The 26167-nt window shown below is 38.8% G+C and overlaps 1 protein-coding gene across 4 annotated transcripts in view; it reads left to right on the forward strand.

The window, feature by feature from the left end:
* Positions 1-26167, forward strand: part of GLIS3 (GLIS family zinc finger 3) — a 475107-nt gene that overhangs the window by 373375 nt on the left and 75565 nt on the right. For all 4 annotated transcript variants that reach the window (XM_065907922.1, XM_065907921.1, XM_065907924.1 and 1 more), the window contains one exon: positions 22814-22955. In XM_065907922.1, coding sequence (XP_065763994.1) covers positions 22814-22955 — 142 coding nt within the window. The remainder of the gene's footprint in view (positions 1-22813; positions 22956-26167) is intronic.

The following is a 26167-nucleotide window of genomic DNA, read 5'->3' on the forward strand; positions in this document are numbered from 1 at the left end:
TGATGGATTGGATGCCAGAGATGAAGGGTAGAGTCAAGACGGTACCAGTGTTTCTGCCTCTAGGATTGGATGAGCAGCCCACGGGTGACATTTCTTCTTTCTCAGGGAAACCTCAGTTCTGCTTTTAAGGCCTTTTCAGCTGATTGGATTAAAAATTGATTGTAAATGTTAATCACACCTTAAAAAAAACCCTAGATTAGTGTTTTATTGTATAATTGGGGAGGGAAAGGCTAGCCAAACAGACATGTAAAACTGACCATCTCACCCACAAAATAAAATACATTATGTTAAAATTTAACTGAGAGTACTTTATTTGAAGCTGATACTAGTGACAAAAATGGGGCCTGGTAAAACTCAAAATATAATTTATTTTAGTGCAAATTAATTACTTACTAGGAAAACATAAGGAAATTAATTATCAGATATACTAATCTTACTCTCTTTTACTATACCAGTGATGACTCAAAGCAAATTAGTTCATGCCAATTCATTTATAGATACCATACTAAGAGAGTGGAGGAGAATTATACTTTAAGCAAATAACCAGATGCTTTTTAAAACATTTACTCTGTGTCATGGGCTTCCCTTGGAGACAAGGGTTCAATCCCCAAGTTGGGAAGATCCCCTAGAGAAGGAAGTGGCAATCCACGCCAGTAGTCTTGCCGGGGACATCCCATGGACAGAGGAGCCTGGCAGACTACAGTCCATGGGTTTTTAAGAGTCAGACATGACTTAGCAGCTTAAACAGCAACAATTCTATGTTATATATCAGAGAACTTACAGAATCATACAAGTTTATCATGTTAACTTTTAATTCGATCATTCTTGTCATAAGTTTATGTCATATAATGTTTGTTAATATAGTGTGTTTTTATCATATTAAATGAAATAATGACAGTAAAATGCTTACCATGTTGTCTGGTATGTTATACATGGCCAATAAGAGTTAACTATTATTACTATAATTAAATCATGTTATCTACTAAGGGTTGCTAAGAGAGAACACAAGTGATTGTTGAAATTTAGTAAGTTGTTTTTCTCCACTCAAGACTTCTCCATTAATTTATTTTACCCTCAAAGGGATTTTAGCTGTTTAAAAACAATTAAAGGAAACTGAAATCATAATGTAATTATGAATTGTTTATATATCTATTTTGTTTTTTCTTCATACTGGAAACACATTTGTGGTCTTATTTGTGGGTTTTAAAATCTTTACTAGACAAACTTACTGGAGAGAATCCATGTCTTTTGGTTGAAAATCCCTACCACTTGTCAGTTTTCCTGTGGATAGTGTTATGTGAATGGGAAATGGGTAAATATAGATTTCATACAGAAGAGTTTTACTTTTATATCCATTTTAGACCTTGTTGTTGTTATTTTGAATTTGCCTCTGTCAAATTGTTCTCATTTGTGAAATCTGGATAGTAACAGCAATCCCCTAGGTATGTGGTAGCTACTAGTGAAGAAGTAGCTACACGCCCAGTGCTTGTTGAGGTCCTATATGAGACAGCGCTCCATCCTTGGAGGAGGTAGCTGAGGCCACAGGGGTGGGAGTTGGAAATGGTATTACAATAGAGAAAAATACCTTGTCATCATCCATTTCTGCTGGGGAAACTGGCTTTTATTAGTGGTGTGTGGGTGTGTGCTAAGTCACTTTGGTCATGTCCGACTCTATGACCATAAGGACCATAAGAAGCTGCAAGTTTCCTCTGTCCATGGGATTCTCCCAGCAGGAATACTGGAGTGGATTGCCATGCCCTTCTCCGGTGGATCTTCCCTACCCAGGGATCGAACCCACCTCTCTTACATCTCCTGCATTGGCAGGCAGGTTCTTTACCACTAGCACCACCTGGGAACCCCCTTTATTAGTGGTGCACAGAGGCAAAAGTCAGACAATAGCAAGAATTTTCTAAGAGAAGAGATTTTTCCTGCCTCAGCTGGTTTATTTGAATTCATACTTGAAAAGTTAGGGGAACTTGATGAATAGATCTTTGAGCCTTCTGCAGGGCACCACTTGAGTTGCTCATCAAGCAGAATCCAATGTCTGTGGTTCAGTTATTTTAATAGTGATGGTGATAATAGTGGTAATCTTATTTTTCCCACATTTAATACTTTAACATTTCAGAGCTATACTGTATACATTATCTTATTTTATTCTTTTGACTTTTATGGTCCGGATGACTTCAAGATGACTTTTTTTTTTAAAAAACTTCTACTCTCTTTAGTTTGTTTCTGAGAAATGGGAAAGTTTAGAAGTGGAAAGGGAGCTCAATATGATGCCAAAGGTGGTATGCTATTTTCCTGCCAGACCTACAGAATGTACTCCAGAATTAGCTAGCACTGCCTAATGCAAAGCCTTCCATTAAGTCTTTTTTTTTTTTTTTTCCCATTAAGTCTTGATATACTGTTTGTAACCTTGGTGTTCCACAGAACATTTTGGAAAATGATTATTCTGCTACTCGGCAATCCAGACCCCTCTTTATAGACTCTAGCAAAGTGTCATGTGACATCTTAAATGCTCACTGTCTCTGCTTTTGCTGAGGACTAACTCTTCAGTAACTGTTAGGGCTGTTCTTTTCACTGGACTAGAAAGATGTTTTTCCTCTTTCTGGGGCTGGGTGCTTGCTGTCCTGCCACTGCACACGGTCAGCTGTGAGCACAGCTGTAGTCCTTTGGAATTGTGAGTCCTTAGGTGGAAGCTCATCCTCCCTGGAGTCCAGTATGGGGAATCACATTCAAAAAGTCCCAAAAGATGTTCATAAAGTCTCTTCATGACGTCTTCAGCTTTCTGATTTTTAAGACAATCCTTTTTTTGTTGTTACTTAGCAAGTCTAGTATGTTCAAACATTCTTTATATAATTAAGTAAAAAAATCTGCCTTCGTGGAACACCCACACAGAAGCTCTCTTCCAAGGATGCATCTTTATTTCTGTTAATGACCTTACTGGTGTATTTAGAAATTCTGTACTAATATTCCTGTTATCCTATAATTTTTACTTATTACCCATCTTCTGGATTTTTTAGTGTATGGATTGCATGACTTTCTGTTCTCTTCATTTCCTTAATGCCACAGAAAACAGTTTCAGGTAGAGTCACAGGAGATGGCAGTGTCATTTCCTGGTTATTGAGGCAGCATTGAACTGAAAAGGTTGACAGGGAGCTGATGTCATAGGGCCTTGTATATCATACTAAGATGTTTAAAGATAAATGGTGGTCAGATTTCTGATGTAGAAAGATTATTATAGTGGTAATATGGAGCATGAAGTAGGGACCTAGGGTGAAAGGAGATAAGACAATTAGGTTGGATTATTGTTGTTAATCAATATTGTTTAGATACAGTGGCTTATGCAGTTATGACCATATCCAGCAGGGCCATTATCAGTTCCAGGTTTCTCAGTTTTCTCCGAAATGCTATCATTATCTCAGGTTACAAAAGAATATCAGGAGAGACTTTACTAAATAAGTTGTTGAATTGTAGGCTCATTATATGTGTGGCTTTCACATAATGGTATCTAAAAAGGAAATGGGAATTCTCTAGTTGTTTTCAATAACCCCATCCTAGACCCCATTGACTTTCTTTCTTTTGAAAGAAACTAACCTATATTATTTCCAGAGTCTTTCCAAGCATTAAGTTTAAGCATTCTGGTTATCCGTTGCATTTCTCGACTCTATCTTTTTTTTTTTTTTTTTTTTTTTGCCTTGCTGAAATTTGAGGTACAGATTTCTATTTCTACATTTTTCTAGGTCTTATCTCTTTGTACTTTCTTGGAACATACTTTTATAATCAGGTTTACAAGTGTTTTTGGCAGCAGAGTTAGTGTGACATTAGAATCCTGAATCCTCTTGACCAGCTAGTGGCCTCTCTTGCTGTCTTCTCTCCTATACTAGACCTTGCTCTCCTCTCTCACTCTACTTCTGGCAATCAGTTTTCTCAAATGATTCTCCAATGATCAAACAATTTTCATTTGATCCTCCCAGATATAGAAAATATAGAAGTGAGGCAGCAGCAGAGTTGTGATCTAGTTGATCACAGTGGCTTAACCCTGCTATATATCTTTCTGTATATTATTTTTCTATCTTCTATAAACATGGGGCCTCTTATACTCAGTAGTAAAAATCACTTACATGAGGAGCTTTTATCACTCAACATGAGGCAAGAACCTCATTGGTCTCTGAAAAAGGAGGCTCAAAAGGGAAAACAGAAGTAAAGAGGTGACAGAATCTGTCAGGCAAGAAGCTGTGATTCACAGCAGTGCTATGGACTAGGCTAGCACACAAGCCCCAGCTGTAGGTAATATTTACTCAATATGGACTTTGAATAGAATTGGTAGTACAGGGGACATCATCAATGTTTTCTTGTTTGTACATAAGCAGATTCAGAAGTCAGGTTTCATTTCTTTGTACTCAAATTAGCAATCAAGGATGATCCATTCCCCTGCTCTTTTAAAAAAACCTTGTATCTTCATGTGGAAAAATGTCAAGAACAAGTTCCCCAATTTTCAAGTCATACTCAGACACATTAGGGTACCCTCAACCTTGGCATAAATGAACAGAGGAACCTAATGTTCATAATGATCTGAGCCCCCTCCCACCCCAGAATATTAAGCTTGAAATTAATCAGAGATTTCAACACAGCAAAACACTCAAGAACTCAGCACCACTTATATCTCTTCAACCATCAGTGATGGCAAAAAGAAGTGAATTGGCATTTTAAACATCCAGTAATAATACAATGGGTGCAGTTACCCATTTTTATTCTTTTCCCTTATAAAATAAAAGCTTAAAGGAAGTGAGAAGAAGGACAATAAGAACCATTCGATACTCATGTAGCATAGTTTACTGGGCATTTTCACAGCCTTTTACCTCTTTAATCTTCACAATTATACAAGGGCAGTGTTACAATTATTATTGTAATCCCATTTTAGAGATGAAAGACGTAAGCCTCAGAGAAGCTAAATGTCTTTACAAAGCACTCTCAGTAAGTAGAACTGTACTCCAGCTAAGTTGTTCTGACTCCACATCTGGTGCTCCTTTGACTCTGCCATTCTTACTGTGGGCTGCCTTGAGTTTCCAACATGGGATATTTTGTAACTTGTCAACAAGTTCTTAGCATAAGGATCATTCTGAGAAGCTCTGTAGTAGCCTTCTCTTAGAAGACGATAGCTGGGCCCCTAACTGATGCCCTGGAGCCCCATGCTTTGGAATGCCTTCCTTAAAATTTCAAAACCCTTTTTTGGTGACTGGGCCAGCAGTACCACCCAGGTGGGGAACCCTGAGCCCAGACTAGCACCCATAGCGGTGCCAGCCCTCACTTCTCTCCTTCAAGGCATTCTCTCACCCTCGGCCCCATATGTGGGGTCAACTAGGTACCCTAATGAGCTTTTGGACAGATGCCTTTAGGCTCATCCTGAGGCCTTGTAGGCTGGACCAGATTCCAAGAGGGCAGATCATTCGTGCTGGCTAATGTGACATTTCTTTTGCTGAATTACCCAAGATTGGCTCTAAGTGTGATGCTACATACTGATTTGGGGTGATTCGAATCAATTATATTGACAGGAACCCTGCAAAAATATTTTCCCCAGCCCTCTATACATCCTGGGGATGGTCTAATAAGTGGCAGAAACTATAAAGCATCTGAGATTTTACCCTAGGTACAGGGGAATAAATTAGCCTGCTGCAGTTTCACAGAGGCTGACTTAAGACACACGCCTCCTGGTCAGAGACAAAGGTGAGGTTATTACTCACTGAAGTAGCAGTAGCCAGTGTCATCTTGTTTCTTAAGTCCGAGTTCCCACAGGGTGACGTGAAGAAAACTCAGTGGATTGTGTTACACAAGGGGAGTTCTGAGCTTAGAGTACCCAAATCTTTTCTGTCATCCAAAAATAGAGTGTTTCTGTGAAACCTTTCATAAACAGAAATGGTATAAAGCAGAGAAGCAATTACACATCTTGCTAGCAGATGCACAAAATAGATGGAGATAAAGCATAGATGCTCACAGATGGAGATCAATGCTATAGAGGCTTGATGGTGAGATTCTGAGTGTAGTGTAGTTCCCGGGGAAGGAGGTTGATGGTGCCTCTCTCACTGCTTCAGATGTGCGCTGCCTCCATAAAACCTCACCACAAAACAAACGCTGAATTCTATATTTGCTTTTCACTTTTGTGAAAGTGAAAAAAACTTTTTTTTTCCACAAAAGTGAAAATCCTCCTTAAATTCCTTTTGGTTAGTGAAAACAGGTACTATGTAGGTCTTTTATAAAAGCTAAGAGGCATAACGGAGAAGGCAATGGCCCGGCACTCCAGTACTCTCGCCTGAAAAATCCCATGGACGGAGGAGCCTGGTAGGTTGCAGTCCATGGGGTCACAAAGAGTCGGACATGACTGAGCGACTTCACTTTCACTTTTCACTTTCATGCATTGGAGAAGGAAATGGCAACACAGTCCAGTGTTCTTGCCTGGAGAATCCCAGGGACGGGGGAGCCTAGTGGGCTGCCGTCTATGGGGTCACACAGAGTCAGACACGACTGAAGTGACTTAGCAAAGAGGCGTAAAGCAAACTTTTTCAAAAAGTGAGGGATCTTTGTAATGCTTGCAAGTATGCCTGCTGTTTGCTAAGAAAGAAGATACTATCCTGGTCAGTTTTCCAAACCTGTTTGGTATAGAAACATCCTTAAAAAAGATAGTCTAAAAAGGCAGTCCATGCCTATGTTGCCACAACGTGGAGAAACTTGAGATGCCTGCAGAGAATTGCCTCTCAACAGTAGGTTCCTATTGCTGCCTCTTGATTCAAATGTACAAGAACAGCCAAATAGTAACCCCAGCCTATCCTGGGATGACCCTGAATCTTCAGGATTGTCCCAGAAGAAATGATTTCCGAAAGAAAAGACTGAAGCCAGGAAAGAAGGAACATGATTATATACCTTGTGGATCTGGATATAACTTGCCATTTCCATCCACGTTTGTTTCAGATACTACGGTGCTGCCCGTGGGTAGCACCAGTTATCTCATGTTTTGATGTGGGAGTCGCTCACCTATACCTGGAATTATCTATATCACTAGTCTGTTACAATGCTTAGAATCTCCACAATTACAGTCATTCTTTCCAGGTACTGTCTCCAGAAGATTCCTGTATAATTTTGTTCTGTTATGTGGCAAAGGCAATTCTATAGTCCCTTCACTACCACTAATATATCAGTATGGCTTCAATAACAAGTTTTCAAGTAGTTTGTCTGTCTTCCGTGAGTATTATGAGAGGAAGGTAGTTTTAATGGGATTATGGAATCAGAAGAAGTGAGAAATGATGGATATACTTGGATCTGGGGGAGGTACTTTCAGTAGGCTCTCAGAGGGATCAAGGAATAGTTTGAAACCACTGGAGGCAGAGAAAAACTGCGCTTTGGGGAGCATTGGGAAAAAATGACTGGGTGATGTTTTAGAAGGCACTCCACAATTTATCCTGGAGCCTATCCTGCTATTGGACTTTGAGAATAGATCTTAAAATGGATTTTTTACTATTCCACCTCCTTAGTTTTCCTTGGCTTTTAAAAAGAATGTAGGCAGTGCATTCTAAAATGAGTGTCAGGGGAGCGTTTTTAAAGGAGCAACGCAAATGCAGTTGTGTTTGCTCACTTTTCTGTCAACGTCACCCTTCTATTTCGACACCCAGCTCGGCATCAGCTGAGTGCACTGTATGTGCGGACACCTTCAGCCCTGACAGCACTTGCTCTTTGTGGCTATCACCTCTTTGGCCATACTGCTGTGCAAATGCTGCCGTCAGTGACTTGGATACAAAGCAGTGATATTTACATTGATATGGTTAAGTTAACTTTGTGGTGGTGAAAGCCTCAGTTTTTCATTTCCTGGCTGGTATTTGCAATGTGGAATTGCAACACTGCATTTACGTGCATTTTTGCTTTAAAACGTTCTGTGGTGTTGCAACATTTGAGAAATTCCCAGAGACCCTTAATCTTCCTACAAACACTGGTTTGTAAGATGAGGGCCAAGTCACTATCTCAAAGTAATATCCCGTGCCCCTGCTGCATAATTCTGGTTTTCGTTTGTATATCTTTAGACTGTGCCTGTGCTGTCTCTTAGTTCATTTCACTCTGGAGGATGCCAATAAAAGAATGAAGAAAAAAGAATTTTAAAAAATATTCTAGTTTCTTCTTTTAAGAGCAACTGAAGTTAAAGCTACTTTTCCTATTGTTTTCCATGAAGTTGCATTTAAAATATTTTATTAATGCAAAGACATGCATTCAAGACTAAGGACCACTGAAGAGTAGCCATGGCAACCAGGAAGCCATTCAGGAGGTTAAAAAAAAATGCAGTAAAGAGTAAGTGTTTTAATCCTTAACTTTAATCCCTTTACTTCCTGTTCTCAAAATGAAATATAAATCAGGCACCATGGAGCGCCACAATTTTTCTCTGAAAAGGATGTTGGCAAAAGAGGATTAGTAATGGACAGACATATTTAAAGAATTTAATCACACAATTTGTTGTAAAACTTTTGAGACCACAAGTGACCAGTTCCTTTGAATGGTGTCAGTGAGAATCTACAAAACATACTTTGAAACTGATTAGAGAGTTGGCACAGGGGGACACCCCTGTTTGCTGTTATTGTTACATCATTTCAGCCTGTGATAATGACATGAGAAACCAACGAATTTGCTTGGCTCCCCCAGTGGGGTGGTAGAAGACTGGTGGGGGGAGTGTCTTATTGGTAGAATAGAGATATTCTTTTGATCTTCAAAATAGTAGGGAAAAATTAAGTCGCCTGTATTTCGCATACTACCTTTCCTTGAAGTTTGATTACTATGAGAGTTTCATAAAGATGTGTGCTTTTCATTGTCAACAGACTCTTGGGTTTCTGCTAAAAAGCACAGACTTTGCTTTCTGTGGACAATAAAACAGAATTCTCAGAAGGATAAATGATTATTTCTTAGTGTCTATTTTTTTGTTTGTAAGATTTGCTTTTACATGGAGCCCTGCTGAGTTCTTAATTTCTATTTAAAAATAAAATATCTATATTTTTCCCCTTAAAGCCAGACCTAAAATATGCCCCCTACACTGGCTTTAAATGTTGATTGACTCTGTAGCACATCTGTTTTCCCTTGCTCTACTTTGAAGGATTACAGGGATAAAAGGGCATATGTCTTTTGATGGCACTTTTCCTTTCCTCAGTATATGTGCTGTGTGTGTGTGTGTGTGTGTATGTATATACATGTATATATATGTATATACATATTTCTAGTGGGCTAAAAGTTACCAGTGCACAGGGCTCTTTACAGAGATCTGAAGTAGCTACAACTTGTATTAGCTCCTTGCATTGTCAGAATGTGAAATTACTTCCAATAATATCTTTCCAAGGGGTGCTAATAAAAATGACGGACAAGCAACGTGAGGACTAGAGCATTTGAGAGTGGAGTTAGACACAGCAGACCACTGAGCTTGGAGTTCCTTGTAGACCTTGAGAATGAAAGCATATATTCTAAGTCTTGTAGGTGGCCGAACATCTGGGAAAGAAAAATAGCATCATGTTCTCCAGCTAAGAGGACAACATGCAATACTGACAATACCTGTTTCTGCTTCCTCAACTTGACCTAGTCTCATTTCTCCCCATACTGTTAGAACCAGCAAGGTTATTGTAGCCTTGGACAGGGTTTCTGAGATGTAATGTACACAGACACTGTGCTGGCAGCCATCATTATCCTTCCATGCTGTCTTTGGATTTTTGACTTTCTAGTCTGGATTTCTAGGGTGTGGTAAATTTTTTGGAGAGGGGATTGGAGTTCACTGCAGGGGGTGGATAAGAAGAAAGACCAAGTAATGTCAGTGTCCAAAGGAGGAATAAGTAGCTTCTAAACATGAAAATAACTTTGGCAGAAGCTGCAAAGACCATAGGAAGTCTCTAGTGGAGTCCAGTCTCAGGCTTTACTCTAAAGAACTTCTCTGAACCAGGCCTCCTTTTCCATGACCAAAGAGAAGAGCTTCATTTCACCGAAGTGCTAGAAGCTCATGAGATTCATGCATCATTCTAAGGTATACAGTCCTCAGGTGAGAGCAGAAGAATTACCTTCAGTAAAATTCTTCTATGCCTTGACGAAAATAGTACCGTGGGCAAGCTCTTACTTTGGTTGGCATTACCTCAGGGGTGAAGAGATCCTGGAACTGCTAAAAGTTGAATGTGGAGCAGTGAGCAGGGAGACCAGGGCCACAACTGGTCACTTACTCAATCAGGGTCCGGAAGATGGAGGGTCTTGTCTGTGTATGTTGTTAAAAAGAAGACTAGAGTGTGTCATTTCAGGTCCACTCAACTTGAAATTTCCATGTTCTGCTTCTCAAATTTATGCTGGACCTTGAATCTTTAACAGAGGGTAGGAAGTTGGATTTGTTCCCAGCCCTTCCAGGTGAATCAGAGATGGGAAGTACAAAAGTAATGAATGAACATTTCCTATTGGAAAGATTGTTCATTTACACTTTCCAATAAGCAATATATAAATGTGAATACTGTTATCTAGTGAAATCTGGTGTGAATGGGGACTGAGTATTAAAAGAAATTAAACTTTCCAAGTATCTTTAAAAAAAAACAAACTTCTGTTAAGGTTTCACTTGTCTAGTTCCTGTTTCATTCTTAATTGAAAATTTCAGCATGCTACCTCACTCTCCCCGCCCCCCCACCCCTTGCATTGCAGTGAAGGCATGATTTTATCCATCTTTAGGGGCTGCCTTAAAAAATTAATAAATCCTTAGTAGCTATTGATTTGTTTGTTATTCATTCCTTTATTTGCTCACACATTTCCCCAAACACTTATAGAGGAGTACCTTTCATGTGAAAAGAAATGCTGTTTTAGCTTACGTGATTAAACAGTCATGGTTTCTGTTTACAAGGAGACTTTTTATCTTCTGTGACACAAACACACATATATAATGTATAAATAAGTATTACAGAATGTAGAAAACCACAGTACTATCAGAGTGATACAGAGAAATTGCTGTTGGAATGTCTAAAAAGGAAGAAATTAATTTGGAATGAAGAGATGTGAGACGACTTCGAGGAAGCAGTGACATTGAATTGGACCTTGAAGAATATGCAGGATATATTGTAGCTATGCAGAGTCTGAAGAAGAGGGGCCTCCAGATGAGGGAAGCTTGTGGCCAGAAGTACAGCATGAGACGTGAACGCGAATGAACCGCAGGGATAGAGGAGGATGTGTTGGCTCTGTGTGCAATAGGCGAGGGACATGAAGGCACCCTGCTAGGGGAGAGCCCACCGGTTAAAGCCTGTGAGTCTGGGCCATGAACAGGGCTTGGTGGAGAGTCTCTGAAGGGATGTGAAGCAGGGGTGCTGTTGTCAGCAGAGTGCTTGGGGGAAATTAAACTGACTGCTGAGTAGAGGATGGATGGAAGAAGAGAAAGCAAGTGCTCTCCTTTGAAATGACAGCCTTCAACTTTCAGAAGTAGGCATTTAAAAATTGTCCAAACACTGATCTACGTGAAAATCAGCCTTAAATCTTTTTCAGACAATCTGTTTTAATTAAATGAAAGGAAGGAAAAATAACTTCTGCAGTTACTCTCTCCCCACACTTACTAAACTGTAGCATATGAAGGGCTGTAGTCAGAAATCAATTCAAAGGAAGACAATAAGAAGCTGGCAAGATGGACGGGGGACGTAATTACTAGATAGCTGGCTGCTTTAATTAAACCTTGAGAATACTTGAATAGAAAGAAAATGCCACACTTGACTGCATGGGTTGGAATGTGTGTGGTCACATTAGGGCAATGAGCTGGTGTCAGGGGGAATTTATGAAGCCATGATAGAAGCAAACCTTTCATCTTCCTTTGAGTCTTTACAGCCTTATAACCAGGCCTCAAAGGGTAAAGGAGGATGTCTTTCCTGGTTATGTGAAATTCCACATTAATATTTCTGTATTTGTCTAAAAAAGAATCTACCCTTCAATTTAATGTTCTGCTTTTTAGATGTTCCTCCAAATGCAGTTTGAATCTACCTTGACTGTGTTCATTTGTGTATCATTTTCCAATGAGAGAAAAAAAGCAGGATTCTTGGTGTCAGTTTTAGAATAATATTGACTTAGGAGGAAAATGATGTTTTTACAAAAAACAATGCAGAAAATCCAACCTGCATGCCTTTCTGATTTCAACATACTTTTAACTTTAATTCTCCAACTCTATTTAGGATAGCTAGATAATTGTACAGATTTTGGTAAATAGGACATCTATATAAGTATTAAAATCCTCCAGGGTATTCTGAAAATGTTTTGTTGTTGGTTTTGATTTCTAATATAATTGGATTTGAAAAATTCCAACTAGAAAATTGAGTGAAAGCTAGCTACAGTCTTCTGAAATAGAATAATTTGAGTGATAGTCATTCTGCAAAAACTGTGCTAATGTCTTCATTAAGGCACTGTTTGGCCCCAGACTCAGTTTATGTGGCTAAGCAATAATAAGTATCAGTCCTAACAATTATAATAGTTTTTCTTCTTGAGCAAAAAAAAAAAAAAAAAAAATTAACATTGTACTGCGCTAGTCACTTTCTGTTGATCACCTTTTGTAATCCTATAATAACCCCATGTTGTTGGTGTTATCACCACCATTCTACAGAGGATAATTTGGAAGCCTTTCAAGGTTAAATATCTTGCCAAAGCGATATGTTAGTAGGTAGCAAAGATGAAGTTTGAATTTTTATCTACTTGACCCCAAAGTCTCCCTTCTTTTTCCTTTGTCATATTGCCATGTTATTGTATGATAATAATAAAGAGAAAAATATCTAAAGATGGATGGGAGAAAAAAGAAAATAAAGGTACATGCAATAGAGTGCTATAAATGTTTCCACACTGTATATTAATGGGAAAAAAATAAGAATAGAAATAGTAGTTAGCATGTGTTAAACGTTGACTATATACCATTATTGGTGAAATAGCTTGTTATCTCATGTTATCTGTTATCCCCAACAACACCTTATAAATTACTCACATTGTACAGAGAAAAGTGAGCTAAAGCGATTTCTTTAACTACTTAATAGTTGTCTAACATTTCACAAGTAAGGGTACACAAGCTCAAATCCAGGTAATTTGGGGTCCTGAGCCCATACTCTTATTTTTCATGACCCATATCATAAGCAATTATTTAAGTGACTGTTAATGGCTTAAGAAAGCTATTAATGTCTGTTAATGTCAATAGAGTATGGGCTGTTTTCCAGAGATAACTCACTCTTGGATGGAAATTTAGAACCATCATATAACATCAACTTTAATGCCAGAGAATATTTTCATTAAGTTTGTAAATGGCCCTGAAATGGGGAATGTGGTAGCCCGTTGAGCGATAGAATCAAATGAAATACAGCCAAGAGCTTCTGTCCCACCAAATGGGCCATGGAGCTTTAAAAAGCTAGCTTCTTAACATAAAGAGCCTTCAGAAATAAAGAGCATCCCGTATGGAAAAAAAGGAGCTGAGAATTTTACCCAATGACAAGTTTGATTTGAGCTGCGCTATCAAGGGCAGGGAACTAGGTTATCGTGGGCATGACTTCATCTTCTAGGCCTAGTATAGTTTAGGGAGCACAGTAAGGAATTCAGTAAATGGAATGAATGAATGAGTGAATAATGTAACATGGATTTTAAGAAACGATTCTTTAGGTTGAATTGATAGAAGTGGAACATTTAGAACAAGGGACGTGTTTGTTCTGTTATCTCTCCTGGTCAAACAGCTCGTTCACTGTATTGGGATAGCATGTGCACATTTAGCTATCCAGTGAATTCCAGTGTTAAGAGAAATTGGTATGGTGAATGTAAGAATATGCTACATGAGAAAGCAGGGACTGACGTTTTAGATGACTTCTGCATACCAAGCAGGGTTTCAGGAACTTTCTAAGTATTATCTAATTTATTTCATAAAGCAACCAAGATAGCTCAGTGATATCATCTTCATTTTACAGAAGGGAAACTGCACTCCGACAAGTGAATGTATCTGCCTTGAATCACTTGGTAGTTGAACCACAATTTGTCAGACTAAGAGACCAAAGCTCCTCCTACTTACCATTACTCTTATCTATATTAAAAACTAAAGATATCCAACCTGGAAGGGAAAAAAAAATAACTGCTAAGGAAGAACTGACAAAGAAACTAAATTACAGCCACTTTTAGGGCTGCAATTCTGTGATACTGCAGCATTTTGAGGCTTCTCATATATTAAAAGAAATGTAAAGTAGACCATGAACAGAGTTATTCTATGTGGTCTGAGGGAAGAAGGGAAAAATAAATTCCAGTGAGTGGAAATTACGGGAGGCAGATTACAGATCACCTTGAGGCAGACCTTCCTAATGACTAGACCTATTTAACAGTGGCGTACAATGAGTTGTAAGGAAGTAAGTTCCCTGTCATTGAAGGGATTTAAGCAAAGGCTGAACTGCCACCATGATAATATGCAGTAAGTTGGCAGTTTACTATCCTACATTTAAATTTAAATTAATTAAAATTAGGTTAAAATAAATAAAGTTTGCTTCCTCAGTTGCACTAGCTACATTTCAAGTGTTTTTTAATCACATGTGACTAGTGCCTACAAACTAGTACTCTACGGAACTTTTCTATCATCCAAGAAAGTTCCTTTGGACAGCATTGTTAAAGCCCTGGCACATAGCATTAGTTCTTACTCTGAAATTGTTTCATCAATCACCTTTTTTTACTAGATAGCTAGTAATTTTGTTGTATCTATAGAGGAATTTATTTTTCATGTCTCTTATTGAGACATATACCCTCGTATGTGTATCTATTCAGATATTTTGGCATGTTCATTAAGACAAAATTTTTGGCCTCTCAAGTCAATGCTTAACCAAATAGGTACCTCCTATTATAGAAATACAGGGTGTCCAATTGAACTGTACCTCTTGTTCACAAAGAAGTTTCTTCCAATACTATTTTTCTAAGCCTGCACTCTCATTTCTTTTCTTTGCAAATTGGTCATTCCCAAAGGAAATGAGTTTGATAGCAGATTGTTAGAGATTAATTACCTATGATATGCCAAAGCCACTTCATAAATGTCAGGGCTGAGGAATCCCCGAGAGAGAGAATTTTTCGATTCAACTGGAAATTAATTGTAATTAATATAATAGGTTAATTCATTGTAATTATTTTTAAGCCTTTTGGCAATGAGTTAATTCCCCAGGATCCACATTGCTCAAAGTGTCATAGAGAATGCTTGATGAGAATGTTCTGGTACTAAACCTTAACCCTCTGAAAAAAAATCCTATTTGTTTTTTCTTCTGGCTGAGTTTCTTCAGAAACATATTTTGGTGGCATTTGATTTCTGGAGAACAAAGGAATCCCTGCAAGATGATGCATAAACATGCACAGCCCAGATAGAGGATGCTTATTGGAGAAAGGGAAAACAAAAGGCCTTTGATTGTACCTCTTTCTCTTTGGAAGTATGTCTTGCTTCAGAGTAACAGAATGCCTTTGCTCTTGGAATAAAATGTAATGGAACCAAAAATTGAAGAATCTGGGCCTTTTTCCCTTTCCTAATTATTTCCACTTGACTCACTTAATCTTGGACGATTATTCAATCATATCTGAAATGAGAAAATGATGGGAGTAGAATTTCCGTCTCTTGTTTCGAGAGCTTATAAACATTAACAGAATAGTCCTGAACAAAAAGACAAATACAAATCACAATTGACGGTACCTTGTTTTTAGCTATTAGGAAAAATCCCTGCATTGTTAGGGAAGCAGCTCATGTTACCAAATGCGGGAACCTTGTCAAAACTTGATGCGTGATTTCAGTATTAACGTTGAAAAACTATCATTTAGAACAAATATTTCATAATGGGAGATTGTATGCAAGTTAAGGAGCCAGTTTGTTTACTTGCACCTGGATAGGCCAAGAAATTAAGCCCTAAAATGGGTCGTTAATGATCAGGATTATTAACACTCAAAGATTCACAGGTTGGTTTCTGAGACTCAGAGATGTGTCTTTTCTTCCTAGTATGTCCGTGAACCTTACTGCAGGTTTACGAAGAGAAAGTGTGAAAGAGTGAAAGTATTAGTCATTCAGTCGTGTCCTACTCTTTGAGACTGTAGCTCTCCAGGTTCCTCTCTCCATGGGATTGAACCTGGGTCTCCTGCACTGCAGGCAGATTCTTCACTGTCTGAGCTACCAGGGAAGCCCCCTATGAAGAGAAGGTCACATGCAATCCTAATAGGTTGCTGAGAGCTAGATCAGGACTGAGTATGAAATAAAACTCCTGCTAGATGGTACTATCTGAAATGAAAGCTAACTGCCAAGATAAGGAAGTTGCCTGTTACCATAGGGAATCAAACAGAGTCTGAGAGCCATCTACTGAGGTTGCTATAGGGCAGTAGTACATAAGATAGAGGTTTGGCCCTAGTGATGTTTGAAGCTCTTTTGAATGCTAATCATTCTTGTAAATTAGGGTTTTGTTTTTAATTTAGACTCCACAGTTGTGCTTTTAATAACATCCATAATGGCCCAGGGGCTTCCCAGGTGGCGCAGTGGTGAAGAATCCACCTACCAATGCAGGAGACCCTAGAGACATAGGTTCGATCCCTGGGTCGGGAAGATCCCCTGAAGAAGGAGATGGCAACCCACTCCAGCATTCGTACTAGAAATTTTCATGGACAGAGGAGCCTGCTGGGCTACAGTCCATGGAGTTGCAAAGAGTTGAACATGACTGGGCACACAGGAGATCATAGCCCGGAGCACCCCACTTTCATTAAACTATATTAGTTACTGTTCTTAACCTGTGTGTGAGCAGAGCAGGAACTGAAGAAAAGGAAACAGTATGTGTGTGAGAGCATCTCTGAGTGCTGCTGATTGGCTCTCTGAATTCCTGAGACAAATAAAAAGGATTTGTGGGTATTTACTAAGTTGGGTGCTCCCAGAAGCAGGCTGTGAGCCAAAGATCCAGGTGCCTGTGAGTTGTTGAAGAACTGCTCCCAGGAGAATATAGGAGAGGAATGAAGGAAGGGGCTAAAGTTATAAACATGGATGACCCTACTGGGAGCTCTGCAGTATAATTTACACTTCAGAGTTTGTCCCACTTTGGCACTAAGAAGCACTGATTGGTCATGCGTTTGTGTGTTGGTGGAGTAGGGGGTATCTGTTAGCTGTAAAATATGCATAAGCTGGGGGGTGGGCACAGTAAAACTAGGAGACAGGGCAGTTCAGAGCTAATCCAAGGGATCAGAAGGGATCTGGGCAGAGCAGCAGCAGCCTTTCCCATATAGTAACTCTGATCTGTATCTTCTGGGGCTTCCCAGGTGGTGCTATCGGTAAAGAACCCACCTGCCAATGCAGGATTAAAAAGAGACATGGGTTCAATCCCTGGGTCGGGACGATCCCCTGGAGGAGGACATGGCAACCCATTCCAGTATTCTTGCCTGGAAAATCTCATAGACAGAGGAACCTGGCAGGCTACAGTTCATAGGGTCACACAGAGTCAGGTACAACTGAAGCGACTTAACACGCACACATTTGCTGTATCTTTTAAAATTCTCCTTTAGGAGAGGTAATTAAGACATGACCAGTTGTGTTTTTTAAATACATCCACACAGCACTAGAGACTGGAGCATCCTTTAAATAAAATATTGTGTCTCATTCTTACAAATCCAGTTGGCACTGAATGATTTACCCAGATGCTGGTCCCGCCCTGCCAGGTGCCATGGGGTTTTGAAAGTTAGAAAGGCAATCAGCTAATCAGTCCTTGTGGACTTCATAATAGTGCAGACTAAACTCATAACAAGAAACAAAGCCTTAAACATATATCCGGTTGCAGGGTTGTTGAGAGCACACGCTGCAGCTCTCCATATACCAGGGAGGCCCTGCGTGGGCTGACCTGGTCAGAGGGGGCTTCATTCAGGAGGGAGCCATAAATTGGGTCTTGGAAAAATTCTGCTTGGAGGAGGGAAAGCCATTCCAGGCAAAAGGAATGAATAGCATAATAAATGGGATGTTTGCAGACAGCGAGACAGTGCTCTTGAGAGTAGCAAAGGGTTTTGTCGAGGCCTTGTGGAAATACCTATCTTTGGTATGTGGTGGAATCGCATCACAGAAACTCCTCTTGTCTTTGTCTTTTGGGACTGGTGTCCCAAACAAAAGGAGGGGATATTTGTTTCTTGTATGTAAAGAACAGTAAAGGCTCTGTAAAGGGCATGTCCTTGCTGTCCTGTAAGGGCAAGTATTAAACTGGGTTGACCATTTTAAACCCTTTTTATCCCCACGGCAGTATTAAAATCCAAATTGTTTTCAAGATATAAACTTCATGTAACCGTTTATTATTTTGAGATCTGAAGGTAAACATAATGAGAAATGGTTACATGAGGTTCATGTTGTTGCTTTTCAGTTGCTAAATCACGTCTGAGTCTTTGCGACCCTATGGACAGCAGCACGCCAGGCTTCCCTGTCCTTTACTATCTCCCGGAGCTTGCTCAAGCTCATATCCATCGAGTTGGTGATACCATCCAACCAACTCATCGTCTATCACCCCCTTCTCCTCCTGCCCTCAATCTTTCCCAGCATTAGGGTTTTTTCCAATGAGTTGGCTCTTTCCATCATGTGGCCAAAGATTGGAGCTTCAGCTTCAGCATCAGTCAGTCTTTCCAATGAATAGTCAGGGTTGATTTCCTTTATGATTGACTGGTTTGACCTCATTGCAGTCCACGGGACTCTCAAGAGTCTTCTCCAATACCACAATTCAAAAGCATCAATTCTTCAGGCCCAACTCTCACATCCATACATGACTACTGGAAAAACCATAGCTTTGAATATATGGACCTTTGTTGACAAAGTGATGTCTTGGCTTTTTAATATGCTGTCCATGTCTGACATGGTTTTTCTTCCAAGGAGCAAGCATCTTTTAATTTCGTGGCTGCAGTCACCATTCCCAGAGATTTTGGAGCCCAAGAAAATAAAATGAGGTTCATGTCATAAAGTCAATTTGGTTTTTATAATCCCTTATTTCTGCAATTCTTTTTCTCTCATGACCAGAAAAGTCTCATCTCTTCTAATCAGCATTTTCTTAGAGAATCTTCTGATCAGGATTCTTAGTGGTTCCAAAAGTGTGGTTCCCAGACAACAATATCATCATGACCTGGGAACTTCACAGAAATGAACTGCAAACCCACTGAATCATCAGTTCTGCGCTGGAGCATGCATGTGATTCTGATGCGTGTCCAGGTTTAAGATTCACAGTTAGAGACCATCCCCCATTGAAAATGTTTCCTCTATCTTTTTTATATTCTTAAGAGTTAAGAAGATACTGCTTTATATAAAGAATTCGATTTCTCACTCCAAATATAAGACCATAGTGTTGGTATATGGAAAGGTAGCTCTCCTGGGAGACTCTTATGTGTGCCTCCTGCCTCACCCATTTGATAATTCTTGGGTAGAGAATGTTTAAGAACCTTAAATGATCTGGAAGTCCTTTTCTTTGTCTAGTAATCTGGGAGAGAGAGAAGGATACTAAACTTAGTACCATTACTGCATTTCTATGCATATGGCCCTGCTTTGGAAATTTTGCATAAGGTCTTCAAGGACCTTAAGCAAAAAAAAAAAGAAAAAGTCCTTGAGGCTTGTTCAATTTAAGAAGCACTTTGTAGAACCATGTCTAATCCCAGAGAAAACCAAATTAACTCTCACCGCAAAGTTGTATGGAATCACACTCTTGGAAAACATGAATACTTGTTGTAGCTAAGGAAGAATTGCCTGCCTTTAACTCCAGAAGTAACCGTGGCCGTGAAATTCCTTGGAAAGACCTCATCAATACTCATGTCTGTAAAACCCTAGAGTAGTTGGTAATAGAAAGCAGAGAGACGTTCATGTCTACTCTTAGTAGAACATGTGGGCCCCAGATCACATTTTAACAATGAAAGATAAATTAAAAGTGATCACCAGAACTCATTCTAAGGCTTGATTTTTTTCCAGTTTTTCTTACGTGGCATGTGTTAGGTTAGTACCAAAATATCAAACATACCTTCCAAAGGCCCTGAGAGGGTTAGGCATTAACTCAGATAATCTTGGGCAGACATTCCAATGTGGCAAAGCTAAGGAGATTATAATTGTCTTGTTCACTACATATGTTAAACGCTGCTTCCCTAAACTTAGGGTCACTGTGCCATTTTCATATTCTTGGACTAAAAGCTGGACATGTGTTTGTCTCTTCATAAAGCTTTTTCAATTCCAAGAAATACTGTTCTCTAAATAGTAACTTACTGATGTTTTGTATCTGTGTGTATGTTTTTCTTTCTGATCAGAGTCATTGCACTGGCAACAACCAGCTCTCCATAAGGGAAAGCCCATTTGTAGTATTTGTCAGTTTCCATAGTGTAAATGCTGTATTCATGACCAATTTCAGGCTATCAATATGACATCATTGCAAGTTTGGGAAAAGTAGACACAATTGGCATTCTTAGATTGGTGCAAGCCAGCTCCAGCACATCACTGGTATGTTTAGAAAACTGAGGAAAGAATAAAAAGAAAACAGAGGAAATAAATTCATGATACTGCTGCTGAGGACAAAAATGATTTTTAATATTGAATTATATTTCAATTTACAGTATTTTAGCTGTGTTTTAACATAATTGTTATCACTTTGTATATATAATTTTGTTTTGCCTTTGTATTCATGAATATCATCCTAATGGTTGCATAATATTCCATCAAATTGATGTAGTGTCATTTATCAGCTGTAATTAGGGCTTCCCTGGTAGCTTTGAAGGTGAAGAATTAGGGCTTCCCTGGTGGCTTAGAAGGTCTCCTGCAATGCAGGAGACCCAGATTCGATCCCTGAGTTGGGAAGATCCCCTGGAGAAGGGAATGGCTACCCACCCCAGTATTCTTGCCTGAAGAATTCCATGGACAGAGGAGCTTGTCAGGCTACAGTCCATGAACTTGCAAAGAGTTGGACATGACTGAGTGACTGACACTTTCTTAGATATTTAAGTAATTTTTCCTAATTTTTAATATTGCTATAAATAATGCTGTGTATCACTAGAGTGGTGAATATAAAGAATATAAATCTGCCTTCACTTTTCTGGCTATTTCCTTAAGAAATTCTAAGAGCAAATAATTTCAATTATGAGTCTTAAGAAAATATTCCTCCAAATCATGTGGAAAGTCTGTAACAATGTGCACTCCAGCCAACAGTGTTTTAGGATGCTTGTCTCACTCTGCTTTCATTACAACTACCTCTTTTGTAAAGGTTTGATAATTTGATAAGTTTTTAAAAAGTTATAGCATTGCATTTATTTCATTGCAATTATGCTGAATATTTTTTATGTTTATTCTCATTTTTGTTTCTCCTTTTAAAAAATTTTTATTCATGTGAAGTGCTGCATGGTGAACTGGTCCCTTCCCAGGAGATTCTGCTGCCTACCACCTCCTTCACTCATTTGATAATTTCCAGACTGGGAGTGTTTAGAAGCTTTAAATGATCTGGAAGGCCCTTTTCTAATCCACTCATCTGAGAGGAAGAAAGAGAGGGACACTGGACTTGTTCCCTCTTTCCCCCACTTACACCTCGGCTTTTTCCTGTTTCTCTGCTCCAGGCCCAAGACTCCCTCCACTCCTGCCTTACTATTCGTCACATAATCCAGACACACCACAGGGCAAGCAAGTTCTTCCTCCACACGTCTGCAGGGCTCACTCCCTCACGTCTCTTAAGGCTTTTTGCCAGTGCCATCTCCAACAGACTTTCTCTGACCCCCCCATCTCAGGTTGCTATCCCTTGTCCCAAAGTCATTGTATTTCTTCTCTGGATCACTTTTCTCTATAGCATTTTCCACTATCTGCTGTGGTATATATTTTATTTTTTCATCATCTGCTTCCCCGCTAGAGTGTAAGTTTCATTAGACAGTATCTCTAGAGCCTAGAGAATGTCTAATGCTCATTAAATAATTGTTGAATGAGTGAGTATACTCAAGTCCTATATCTAAAGGATTAGTTTTATCTTGATGAAGGAAAAATCAATTCATATGTTCTCTTTAAACAGAGAACATATATGTTTAAAGAGGACAGAAGATGATAACTATTTGCAATATCTGTGACAAATATATGTCTTGATTTTTAAAGATATTATGTTTTTAGACAGAGGTTGGTATTTTTATATAACTAAATCTTCCGTTGTGATTTTTTTCCATTCAGATTACACTTAACAAAAAATTCTTTTTCATAAATAAATCACATAACTTTGTATTATACTTTATTCTGATATTTTTATGACTCTTTAATATATGAAGAATTTATTGTGTTATTGTGATAAAATGAAGTCTAATTTTTTTGTGTACCTTACTATTGGGATAGTTTATTGCTTGTAATGACGTTGGTTTTTCTTGTTATCATGTTCCAAAAAATCTATAGGTGTCAAATCTTAATGAACATTCTTAATTATCTCTAAGATATTTTCATCTTATTTTATCTCTGTATTTTAAAAACACTTTACAATATGGACTAAATATACTTGAGTTTGTTTTTGATATCACTACAAGTTCTGATTAGATACAGAGCAAATCAAAGAAAACATAATAGGAAGTTGGGTTCCCAGACGTGGAAATATCAAGGACTGAAGTAAAATCTGCTTCTAGCCACATTTTTCCTGAAACACCTGCCAGGTGTTATTAGAATTGGAAAGCTGGCCCTTGTATTGACTCTCTAAGTCCAGTGCCTATCCTGTAGTTGTTACTTGATAAATATTTGTGCATGAAACTTAGGGCATGATATCCTTTCCAGAAAAGAGTATTCTGAGGAATAGCCTTCCTTTTCCATCTGTCTTCTGTTTTCTCCTTCTCTTAGCTGCGGTCCAGTGCTGAGCTCCATCCCGACCTGCTCACAGACTGCCTCACGGTGCAGCCCCTGCAGCCCTCCACCTCCCCACGAGACGCTGTCGATAGGGCGGTGGGATGCTCCCCAGAGCCCGGGCCTGACCTCTATCCAGGTAATATCAGCAAACTCAGCAAAGGCAGACCCAACCACATCAACCGTCCTTGTCTAAGCCCTTCACTCTGGTTAAAGGGAATGCATATATGAAAATGCTTCTGAGATCATCTGTATTTCACTTTATCAGTAAACTGCAAATTATCCCCCTCCTTTCCTTCCCACCTGATTCCTAAGCTGGGTTTGTCAGCAGACTGTTTCTTCTCATAAAAAAAACAAAGTAAAATAATACGCTAGCTCTTTTAGTCCTGGCTTTCTGCCAAAAGTTCAATGTACCCAACCCTCCCAGGTATCTTAAATTTATTAACTTGATTGAGACTCACAGTCTTTCCCCCTTAAGCAGATAACAGGCTGCCTGTGGATTTCTTAATGAAGCAGTCATTGTTGTCTTTGCATTGCAAAAGGAAGCCCCATGTCTCTCAGAAAAAAAATCACATCAGTAAATCAATTTGTAAGAATGTCCATTCGTGTTTGTCAACCAGTGGGGAAGTAGGGATAGGAGTGCTATTCTGGCACTCCCAGAATAGCTTTCTTCTGCCTAGGTTTGAATAATAGATGACTCTATATTTAGAAAAATGTTATGTATGCAGTGAAAAATGAGAAAGGATTATTATGCAATAAGGACGTTATTTTTCTTTTTTTCATTTACTCTGTTAGCCTGGGCTTTTGTGCATTTCCACTCCCTATAATGGTGATGGACTGGTGCAAACGTGGTTGGTTATAGTCTTCATATATGGAAAGCTCTTACTGTCATGCTATGAATATGAAAGCAGAAGTCCCACAACTCCACATTCCAGACAATGGGAATTTTCTGTTTTCTGTGAATTACAAATTCTACTCCCACCCCATCTGGTTCCAGCACCAGGTTTTGGCAGCAGATTGCTTTTTCTTTTTAAACATACTAATAAGCCATAAAGAATGAAAGATTTACTGATGCATAACAGTGGAACAGGAGAAAGCCATGCTTGTATAACTTTTTAAATTTGACAGTTCTCAACTGATCCAAATGCACAGGAAAGAGTATTAAGCAAATGTTTTAAGAGGGCCAGTCATCAAGACATCCTTAATGTTGTCCCAGTGTTGGTGGCCGTTTATCAGTTGCTTTGGGTACTTATTCTTGGTGAAAACAAAGCCTTAGCTTTTGAGACCATAAGAGATTAGATGAAAAGTTATTTGAAAGGCTAACCAAGCCTGACAAAAGTGTTGAGTGCAGGTACACACATGAAATATGCCAGTGTACAATGTTATCAACACTCAAATATTTTGTGTTAGATATATACATGAAAAAGCATGACTAGCTTTTGTTTGCACATATGTATGTTTGATTTGCCAAACATTTGATATATGAACATTTATCCTCACATATTAAATTGCAATCAGTTTGAAACAGTCTTTAGGCTATATCCCTACTTATTCAGTCCATAAATCCATTATCTTATTAAATACCTGGAACCCAACAATTAAAGAGACAAAATTAAACAGAATCAATTGAAAAATGGCCCAACATCCAATATAAGTAGTTTATGATGAAGGGCTAGCCTTGTTGAGTTTAAACCTCCTAGAAATGGGTTTGGGAAGCCATACTATCTTTGTCTATGAAAGATATTAGTACCTTTGCTATATGTGGCACGCAGTATATGACTCACTTTCAAAACTCAGGAGTCACATTTGTCTTGTGTACTTTTGGATGTCTGGTAGTATTGTTAAAGTTTTTTTAAAATGGCTTTGTCATTCCAAACAGAGTTCCTCTTTTTGTTTGTGATGGTATTTTGCATTTGATCTTCAAAAAGAGCTCTTAGTTTTGAGCCTCTAACTGTGGCAGGCGAGCTGCCAGAGTGGACAAGGAGCCTAGGTTACCACAGCGTCAACAGAGCATCTTCACAATGACTCAAATTTTCTGTGACTCTGGGAATATTGGAAACAGGCAGAGGGCCATCTTGCTTAACTTTCTTCCTAGAATTTTACTTCTCCAATTAGCTTATAACTATGAAAGTTTATCTGCCCTGCTTCTTTCTTTATTCCTGCTTCCCTCGGATTCTATTTTACTTTCTTTGTTCTTGACTTAAAAAAAAAAAAAAAAAAAACTGATTATATTCTGTGTTTTGCTGAGAAGGCAACAAACCCAGAGCAGAACAAGGCAAGTGGAAAAACTAAATCACAAAAATCTGAAGCCTTCCTTTTATAGTTCTAGAAATTTACTTGCCAGGAGTGTATGTTCACACCAGTCTCAAACCTATGCTAAAGATCTATGGAAAGAAGACAAATAGCAAAAAAATACCAAAGGAAAAGGAAACTGTTCATCAATTAGTTCAATGTAAAATCTGAAATGTTAAGGTATTTTGATAAAGATTAAGACTTGGTTAAATGGCAAAGGGATTTGGAGTCATTCCGTTAACATTCTATTACACAAAATCAAGAAAACATTTGTTTAAAGATTGTCAAGAATGTATACCTATAAGTGCTAATAAATTGATTTATCATAAAATATTTTGATTGAAACCTGTTGAGTGTATATGGGCAAGGGATCAAAATAGTTTAGCATGAACATCATGATTTTTTAGAAGCCACAATGTCTGGGGACTTGTGGTTTGAAGAAATCATGGTTTTGAAATGGAAATTTTTAGTGGCTAGTAGAGAATGATTTATAAGATTCCAAGACAGGAGTAGTTTGCAGAGTATTAAGGTGAACAGGGAAGATGGCAGTTATGATACATACAAGTCTTGCAAGTTTCCTAACATATTGGCTTCCCTCATTGAAACAAACTTTTCAGTTGATAAGACTAAGTTTGATTGGAAAGGATTGCACAGTAAGACTTTTATTTCTTTGGAAGACAATATTGCCCCAGGTTAAAGCAGCCAAAAAATCACTTGAGGCCACACTGAGAAAGATTTTAAATTGAGTTGTTTACTTGTCTTCTATTCTGAAAATCCCAGGGCTCCCCAGGCCTGCTCCTGGGTTAACATGAGATTAATTTTGTGATCTAACAGGGAGACCAGGGCAGTGATGAGTAATTCTCAAGGATGGCTCCTTATATTTTCTGTGCTTTTGTTCAGAAGTTCTGTAACCCAGATAGATAAAGCCCCGGGCCAGTCTGTAAATTTAGGTGGTTTATGTGGTAATCTGAGGGAGAAGTATTTTATAGCCAGTAGATCAAGGTGTGAATGCCACATTCAAGTCTAAATGCCTGTGTAGATCTTCTCAGCAGCTCCCTC

Source organism: Muntiacus reevesi, chromosome 17 (genome assembly GCF_963930625.1).
Source record: "Muntiacus reevesi chromosome 17, mMunRee1.1, whole genome shotgun sequence".
Taxonomy (NCBI): Eukaryota; Metazoa; Chordata; class Mammalia; order Artiodactyla; family Cervidae; genus Muntiacus; species Muntiacus reevesi.